The 8,522-nt window shown below is 47.0% G+C and overlaps 2 protein-coding genes across 4 annotated transcripts; both read right to left on the reverse strand.

The window, feature by feature from the left end:
- On the reverse strand, positions 1 to 3,503 carry LOC127750260 (cytochrome P450 4c3-like). 3 transcript variants are annotated; one of them, XM_052271380.1, is made up of 5 exons: positions 3,249 to 3,503; positions 1,341 to 1,559; positions 1,124 to 1,230; positions 341 to 617; positions 1 to 92 (listed from the first exon to the last, which is right to left on the reverse strand). In XM_052271380.1, the coding sequence occupies exons 2-5, from the start codon at positions 1,498 to 1,500 to the stop codon at positions 19 to 21; spliced, it is 618 nt and encodes a 205-aa protein (XP_052127340.1). In that variant the 5' UTR covers positions 1,501 to 1,559; positions 3,249 to 3,503; the 3' UTR covers positions 1 to 18. The 3 variants fall into 3 exon arrangements, with proteins under 3 accessions (XP_052127340.1, XP_052127339.1, XP_052127338.1); XM_052271379.1 differs by having other exon boundaries at positions 1,341 to 1,573; XM_052271378.1 differs by having other exon boundaries at positions 1,341 to 1,526; positions 3,249 to 3,495.
- Positions 3,504 to 4,800: 1,297 nt separating this feature from the next.
- LOC113208549 (cytochrome P450 4C1-like) lies at positions 4,801 to 7,941 on the reverse strand (the record flags this gene model as incomplete). Its single annotated transcript, XM_052271376.1, is given in 9 exon segments — positions 4,801 to 5,521; positions 5,808 to 5,981; positions 6,208 to 6,391; positions 6,477 to 6,545; positions 6,669 to 6,787; positions 7,045 to 7,102; positions 7,178 to 7,304; positions 7,376 to 7,445; positions 7,665 to 7,941. Coding segments are annotated over 9 exon segments (1,242 nt in total), but the record flags the coding sequence as incomplete, so codon positions are not given.
- Between the last annotated feature and the right edge of the window lie 581 nt (positions 7,942 to 8,522).

Here is an 8,522-nt window from a genome sequence, read left to right on the forward strand (position 1 = left end):
CAATCGGTCGCCTGGTACTCACGTTTTCACCGCCTGCACGTACTCCGAGTTGGAGTCCTCCTGCGCGTTGACGGTCGTGCCCATTGCAGACTCTGAGGGACGAGATGACAATAGATTAGCGACAATATTCTGAAGCAATACTCGCCAGAGGTGCTGGAGCTGTTGCACACTGTAAGGTGTGTGAATTGCTATTTCGCACCCAAGCACAGGAAAGTTTAGTAAGTTTTGTACTTTCTCGGTTTATAAGTGTACCATTAAAAATTCACACGCATACGAAGGTGTAAGATTCTCACACGTATGCGACGGGGGGTTTCTGAACGGGGGGTATCTGAACACTCACCACAGATGGTGTCCAGTGTGCACAGGTGAACGTAGTGGCCAAGATTGAAGGCCTCGCGGCCGCTCAATGCTGCCAGCTTCTTCACCAGCACGGTCGTGTTCCGGTTGAACACCGGAAGGAACTGGTCCAGGATCCGGAAGTGGAAGGTGGGCGTCAGCAGGCGCCGGCGGGCGTGCCACTTCGCGCCCTTGCTCGTTAGCAGTCCGGACCGTAGCCACGGGTGCAGCGTGGAGTAGTCGTTGCTTTTGTCGATGTGCTGCACGCTTGACAGCACGGCCTGTAGAACGTCGTGACAAAGACATTAGAAAGAATCCTTGACAGGTTTTAGGGGCTTGTTACGCACCCTTCGGGACACAGTAACCGCGACTACACTACTCGTAGTATCGGGATTTTTGAATTGCTCGTGTATATCCGTTCCTCCTCTTTGACCATCTTATTTCTTCTCGTGCAACTAATTTTTATGATACAACTTTCCGTTTCCGCGCACACCATATCACACTCGTGCATGCGTTTTTGTTGCGTATAATATTCCATTGTTTTTTTTTTATCGTCGTTGCAAGAGTTATTTGAGTCTACACTGTGTGATGTGTGTTACTATGGGCTCCATACAACGCAATCACTCGGAAGTCCAGAAGGGGCGGAAGCAGGTGTCCAGCAGGTAGTCGACCCAAGTCACCTAGTTTTGGGGGCTAGGCGACTCTGTCGACTACCGGCTGGACACACTGGACTCTTTTGCCCTCCGGGCCAAATAAATAAATAAATGATCTAAAAAGGACCACATACCTCGACGCTTTCCGCGGTGTTGAGGACCACGTACGGAAACGAGGCGATCCAAAACCGGAAACCGTTCGGAAATTCCTTCTGTTGCTCTACTGCGGCGGCCAACGTTTCTGCAATTGCGCAAAATGTACCGGAATAATCACTGGCTTTATTGAATCGATTATGGGAATGGGATGTTTTTCAAAACAACTCACTGCCGTGTTTGTTTCATTCAAATTACCGAAGTTGTGCTTGGCGATGTCCAGGAGGTTCCCGATGATCGGTGCGCTCGGCGGCCCCGGCAAGGCGTTGATCTTGTCGACGAAGGCCTTCCTCTTGAGGGCCAGCATGGTCAGGATCAGGAGGAGGAGCCCCCCGAGCAGGACGATGAGGACGTCCATGGTGAAGTGAGCCAACGGTCCGTGGGCTGACGGCCGGGGAAGACTAGTTTACTGACTGGCTGAAATACTGACCCTGTCAGTTCAGGGTCCACAATTTGGCGTTTTTGGCGCTTTAGAGGTAGGAACTGCATGAGTTTTGGGTTGAGGGGCTTAACGTCGGGGCGCGCGGCTGAACTGTTTGCCTATACAGGGTGGTCCACAGACCCCTTCCTTTATTTTGCTTATACTGTACCGCATGCATGCGTGCGGGCGGGCTTGCCTACTGTCGCTCACCATGGGCGCCTTATGGCCCCGTGAGAGTATGCAACCCGTCCGCACGCCTGTATCCGGTACAGTATAAGCAAAATAAAGGAAGGGGTCTGTGGACCACCCTGTATGTCTGTAATGGTGTCGAATTGTGCAGAGCTTTGGCTGCAATTATTTTTGTACAACAGTACGACTGAGGCGTAGTTCTGTGTGTGTGTGTGTGTGTGTGTGTGTGTGTGTGTGTGTGTGTGTGTGTACCGGGTGATTCAGAGCACGCGCCGCCGCGTTGCGGGTTTGCCTATCCTCGACTCGGCGGGCGCACGGGTGAGAGGTGAGGAGGAGAGGAGTCACCTCCTCACCTCTCACCCGTGCGCCCGCCGAGTCGAGGATAGGCAAACCCGCAACACGGCGGCGCGTGCTCTGAATCACCCGGTATGTGTGCGTGAGAGAGAGAGAGGGAGGGAGTGAGAGACCAGGGAAAAGTCTTCTCTTCCTGGTGTGTGTACTATGGCAAGTACACACTGTTAAAAATAACTTACCTGACGACATACTGCGGGATTGACCACAAAATTAATCACATTTTCGTTGTAAGTTTACAGCAATTTTTTTAACAGTGCACTCTTCCTTGCGTGTACTTTAGCGACTACACTCTTTTATGTGTACTAAGTTCACTGTTGGTTTTGCAGTGTGTTGTCAAAAAAGCAAACATTGATAAAGATCTCGGAAACAAGTTTTCTGGCCGAAAAGACAGTGTCTTTGTTTTGCTCCTTTGAAAAAAAAGTTGTAATATTACAATTGTGTTGTTTTGGGGGTAAATGTGTTGCTAACAAAATTAACAACACGTTTCTTGTACATTTACAGCAAAGTGATTCCAAGTTGTCTCTCTTGTGGGCAAATGTGGGACAGAAATCACTAGAAAGAGTTGAAATGAAGCCAACATTGTTGTGATAAGACAGTAGGGTAATCACGCAGTGTCGTCCGGTAACAATTATTTGTAACAGTGTGCACTTGCACTCAGAAACTGAGTCCGCACGGGGATAGGGCTTGGGTGCAGTTGGATGGGCATCGCCTCATGGGTGGGTGCTCTGGCGCTCTTCGACGACCTGATGCCGTATCGGACGCGACCCTCCGCGTACCGATAGCCAACCGAAAGCATACCAAAAGCAAACAAATCTTTTTGCGTCGGGTCGCGCAAACTTAAACCTACGTTTTGATTTGTACGACTTTTTGCGTTAAAGTGCGTGATTTCGTACGAAGAAATGTATAAAAAGTTTAAATTAACCAATAAATGCATGCACACATGTGTGCAAACAATTTGATCTGTTAAATCCGCACGAATAAAAGACACAAATCCAGTTATTGTGTAGCACTACATATTATTTCTTACCAAGACGGAAGGGCTTTCGTCAACTAAAAAAAAATTTACGCCCTTATTTGCGGTGGCAGTCTAGGGCGTACTTCGGCGACATAGGTGTTCCTGTTCGTCTTCTTGGCTGCCTTACCTTTAAGAAGGCGCACGGCTTCTCCGCAGCCCGCGGCGCGTTTCGGCTGGGCTCTCGCTGGGAACTGAATAAAGAGCTTTTTGGACAGGAGCCGGAATACCGCCCGCTCTCAGTGAGCGAGTGAGAGAGACAACATCACACGGGCCAGCCGCTGTTTAATGCTGATAGCTACCCGAAAACTGCTCGTGGCCGGTCGCGCCAGACCGGAGCGGCCGGGCATTCACCCATTGACCGCAGCTTCTGTTGCGGACGGGCAAGAACAGACTGTTTTTTGGCTTTTTGAAACTTTTGAAGTACGATCGAGAACGATCCAGTAAGGTCCAGCGGCTTATATTTCCGTATTCTCCCCCCATTCTTCCGTCATTTAGTGTCTCCACTGTGAGAAATAGTTGTAAGTTTTACTGGAAAGTTGTCCATGATGCGTGTCCTAAAATTATAATCATAATTGTGAAGTTACAAGCACTTGGTATTTACTTAGAATTCATCAACAAGCAATAATTTACAACAAGGTATTTTCCGAGGGGGCAATAACTCCCTTTTGAAGTGTACACATAATTCCCGAAATTCTTGATTCCCAGTGATTCCCGTCCGCTTACATTCATTCCTTAGGTTTGCTCAAGGTTGTTTAGTGGTAGAAAACGCTCATCTCGACTGATTTGTACGATTTATACTAGTTGCTCGAGTTTCCCGCTTAGTTTAGGCGATTTTTATTGATTTTGATCAAATTTTATCCTGATGATTCCCAAGCAGGTGTACACATGATTCCTGGAGTTCTTGCCCCCTCGGTATTTTGCAAATTATTGCAAAATATATTCTCTATATTTACGAGGATATTTTTTACAGTGTTCGCCTGGGCGAGTGCTGTCCACCAGCCATTTGCAAATCAAACTTATAACGATATGTCATTAAGTATGAACGGTATGATCTGTAAAGTTGTGCATTTCAAACTGTGTACGTTTTCAGTTTTCCAGTCTTAACTTCAAAATTATACTTGTGTTATCTTGCTACACACGCATGTTTGAGAGAGCTGCTGTGATTAACATTGGGGTGTTTTGGTTATAGGCTCTAGCAAGTATGACTCAAACGGTCACAGTGCTACAGTGGTTTTGAAAACAACACACGCGCACTGCTTACCAATGTCAAGAACTCTTTTTGAAAATACCAAAAATGCCATTTGCCAATAATAATCGAGGCGTACTTTCCATTAAAATTCCATTAAATGCCATTAAGGTTCCGTTCGAATTCAATCGGATCGGTCTGCGAGAGAAACAGCATCCATTTGATCAGATTCTGTCTCTCTCGCACAGACCGACCAACCGCAGACCGATGGCAGAACGCCAGAGCCTAGTTGGTTTTAGGTACTGGAAACGATGAATGTGTGAATATCGCACACTTATAGAACCTTTGGATTTCACACTTTCGTGCCTCTGTGTGCACGAAAGTCGTTCACACAAGGTACAAGGTTTGCGCGACAAGAAGTCGCAGCAATGCCTGTTGTGGTGCCAATATTATAGAGATGAGATGGTTTTGTAAACGCACCTTCTTTAAAAAATTATTCTGTAAAAGGCTCTGTATAAATCTAATCCATTTCTCTTTTTTTTGTCTACATACAATACTTACATTAAATGTATAGATAAAACAGATAAAATATCACAGTAACAATCGAGCGGTTGTCAACTCCGATAATCCTCTGAATACGGACTGGTGTTACCAGACATATGTTACTTACATTAAATGTACTGATAAAACAGAAAACATCACAGTAACAATCGAGCGGTTGTCAACTCCGATAATCCTTTGAATACGGACTGGTGTTACCAGATATATGTTTCGGCAATATTACTGATTTTACTTTAACAATACATCAATGAGATCTCAAAGCGAAAACAAGACGTTTATTAATTTTGAGAGATGGTGTTAGGTCTGTCTATATTACCATATCCCTTCGTCTTTGAAGTTGATTACCTCTCCGCAACAATAAAAATTACAATTTCAAAATGATTGCCTTTCAATTTCTCCACTTTTGTACCAATCCCATATTTTATGCGTATCTTCCGGAACTTATTTTCCTGACTCACATTCGTCTTCTTCTCACACATCATATAAATATCAGTCTCGCTTCTGAACTCGCACAAGAAGTTTGTCGTCTCTGGATTTGAGGATGAGCTCCCCGGCTATCTTTGGTTTGTAGCCTGGATAAGCCTCGAGGAATCGGAACTCCATGAGCAGGCGCGCGATCATGCACTTCATCTCCATCATGGCGTACTTCTGGCCTGAGTGGTGAGAGAATCGTTTGAAATGAGATCCTATCTCAATTCACCAAGTGTGTTCCACGCACTCTGAGGGTGTCGTGCACCACACCGATAGAATAAATGCACAACTACTTAACACTTGAAAGTGTGCAACTGCTTGCGGAATACTTGAACGTGTGCAACTGCTGGCTGGATACTTGCAAGTGAGCAACTGTCGAGTCGAACTCACTCAAGTATGTACACTGCTGCGGAGTTGCACACTTACAAACGCTAAGCAGTTGCACACCAAGTTTATCAGTGTACGAACCGATGCAGTTCCTGGGCCCGGCCGAGAAAGGCACGTACGCGAAGGCGTGCCTGTCGACGGAGTTCTCGGGGAGGAACCTGTCGGGGTCAAAACGCTCCGGGTCGGGCCACAGGGACTCGGTGCGGTGGAGGACGTAGGGGCAGACGACCACCGTGGTGCCGGCCGGGACGACATCTGTGTGCACACGCGTCAAAAGAAGACTTGCTATAGTGTATTGGCTAAAGTCAGTTATGCCTCATTATTTGGCTGAAATTATCTGTATACAATGTATATTTTTCTATTCTTTTACACTATATTTCGTGACAAATTTATACTCGGTCACAAAATAACTGTCAAAGTCGTAATATTGAATGCCAAAGATATTGTCTACAGTGATGAAGCCAAGTTGGCGTTTGCTTACGTTTCCCATCCATTTCCAGGGGTAGGTCTCTCTTGAGCGAACGGAGGAACACGGGCACACTAGGGTACAGACGCAGTCCCTCCTTGATGACCCTCTCTAGGTACTTCATCTGTGCCAGGTCCTGGTTGGTGATGTCACGTGTCTTGTCGCCCATGACGGAGGTTATCTCTTGGTATGCCATTTCCTGGCGAAGCGCAAAATTGTAAGCGTTGTCAAGTTTACAAGAAAGGCATAGCACCTTCATACATATAGGAGATGCCGACCCTTACCTGGACCTTAGGGTTTACGGACAGCGCGTACAGAGTGAAGGTTATGGCAGTGCCAGTCGTGTCGTGGCCCTGGAAAAACAGTATCGATTATTTGATATCCTCTTTTTTTCTGCTCTTCCCCGCCGTTTCCTGAATAGCTTTCCGTGTGATTCGCCAGTGAAAGCTCCTAGCATACGGCACTGTACTTCTCACCTCGAACATGAACGTGTCCACTTCCTCCTGGATGTCCATATCAGACAGGCCAGCTCCGTTCTGGTTTGCGAGGAGTAGCTGGTCGAGGAAAGCCACTCGCAGTTTTGTTCCGTCTTCAGCTGAGAATTGTTTTCAAAGACAAATTAAAACACGCGGAGTCGGTAAACAATACAAAGTTGAGAAGTATGTATTCCCCTACATCCAGAACGACGGGAAGCTGGAGCAACCAGCAGACTTTTAATGAAAAGAACTACACAGAATCTTCAATTTGGTTCTCAAAACTATTATAACGGTTCAATTTAGCGTTCTCCCCAGGTGGCTTCACGATAGTTTGCTACAATTTTTCATATTCCCGGATGCCATATTCTTTCCTTACCAGGCTGTTGAATCTTTAACAACTCTTCCGTGTGGATTCCCTTGCGCTTTTGGATCACCTGAATATAACGAATAAGTTGTCATTAGAATAACGACTTGCGTTGCCCACGGTGCTGCGCGTGATCGACACTCACGGATGTCGTGAGCCCGTGCAGGACTTTGAGCGCCCGTGAGAAGGACCAGCCATACGGCGTCGCATAGAACGTGGCGTCTGGGTACAGCCACGGCTTCACCAGACGCATGTACGCTTTGCAGCAGGCGCTGTGGACGGAGAAAGACTGTCTCAAGAAGAGCTGCAAGTTTAGTTTGCATACGGGGTGTCTTGTACTCACGTTTTTACCGCCTGCACATACTCCGAGTTGGAGTCCTCCTGCGCGTGAACGGTCGTCCCCATGGCGGACTCTGCGGAACGAGACGACGACGTTTGATGAGCAACAATGATCCCACGCGATACTCGCGAATTTCTAATCGCACACTCGACCAAGTAAAGGTTTGACTAATACCCTTCGAATTGGCCACAACTGGAATTTCGAGTGCACGAATAAAAATTCACACACCTGGGTTAGAACCGTTTAGAATCAGGTTTGCAAAAGAGAGTTCGGTTTCTGTGAGTATACTAACCGCAGATGGTGTCCAGCGCACACAGGTGCACGTAGTGGCCAAGATTGAAGGCCTCGCGGCCCGCCTCTTTCTCCAGCTTCTTCACCAGCACGGCCGTGTTCCGGTTGAACACCGGAAGGAACTGGTCGAGGATCCGGAAGTGGAAGGTGGGCGTCAGCAGGCGCCGGCGCGCGTGCCACTTCGCGCCCGTGCTGGTCAGCAGCCCGAACCTAAGCCACGGGTGCAGCGTGGAGTAGTCGGGGCTCTTGTCGATGTGGTGCACGCTCGACAGCACGGCCTGCGGAAAGTTCGCGCCACCCGTGAAACAAAATTAAACAGCACGCAAGTCTCGGGTCTCACGGTGTTTCCGACTTTTAAACAAATTGGTCTGTGATTATCCACCCGTTTAGAGTGACGTTCGGTTTCCTGGTTCTGACTGCGACACATAAAAAAGAAATGTTTTGTGTCGCATCGGTATTTTAACTGCTGCCCAATTAGCTTATCACATCCACTGAGATTCAGCTTGTCGCGGAAGCCCGCCCGTTTTCCTGCCGCTCATACACTGTAAAAGTTTTATTTTGTTCCTAAACAAAGCTTAATTGATTAAGTTTTCAAACAAAAAGCGCCTTGCTCGAATTGAAGGACGACTGTTCCAGCAACAAAAAGTGGCAAAAAACATACGCAAATTACGAGAGCCCCATTGAGTGAAGCGTCATTTCTTGTGCTTCTACTGTATGCTGCTCCATTTTTCATTTAAATTTGCTGCTAACTTTTAAACTTATATATTAGACTATAGCGTCATCAGGCCAACATCTTAAGCCTAACACAAAAATCCGAAGTTTCGGTTGCAGAACGAAAGTCGAAATATGTCGTGTTTTT

The sequence above is a fragment of the Frankliniella occidentalis genome, unplaced genomic scaffold, assembly GCF_000697945.3.
Source record: "Frankliniella occidentalis isolate FOCC.00 unplaced genomic scaffold, Focc_3.1 Scaffold160, whole genome shotgun sequence".
NCBI lineage: Eukaryota > Metazoa > Arthropoda > Insecta > Thysanoptera > Thripidae > Frankliniella > Frankliniella occidentalis.

Bases quoted from the DNA above. Each gene is read 5' to 3' on its own strand.
- LOC127750260 (XM_052271380.1), bottom strand. From the start codon at position 1,500: ATGGACGTCCTCATCGTCCTGCTCGGGGGGCTCCTCCTCCTGATCCTG. The intron at 1,231-1,340 runs GTAATTTGAATG...GCGCAATTGCAG, and splicing joins CATCGCCAAGCACAACTTCG to AAACGTTGGCCGCCGCAGTA. The intron at 93-340 runs GTGAGTGTTCAG...CTCGTCCCTCAG, and splicing joins CACACTGGACACCATCTGTG to AGTCTGCAATGGGCACGACC.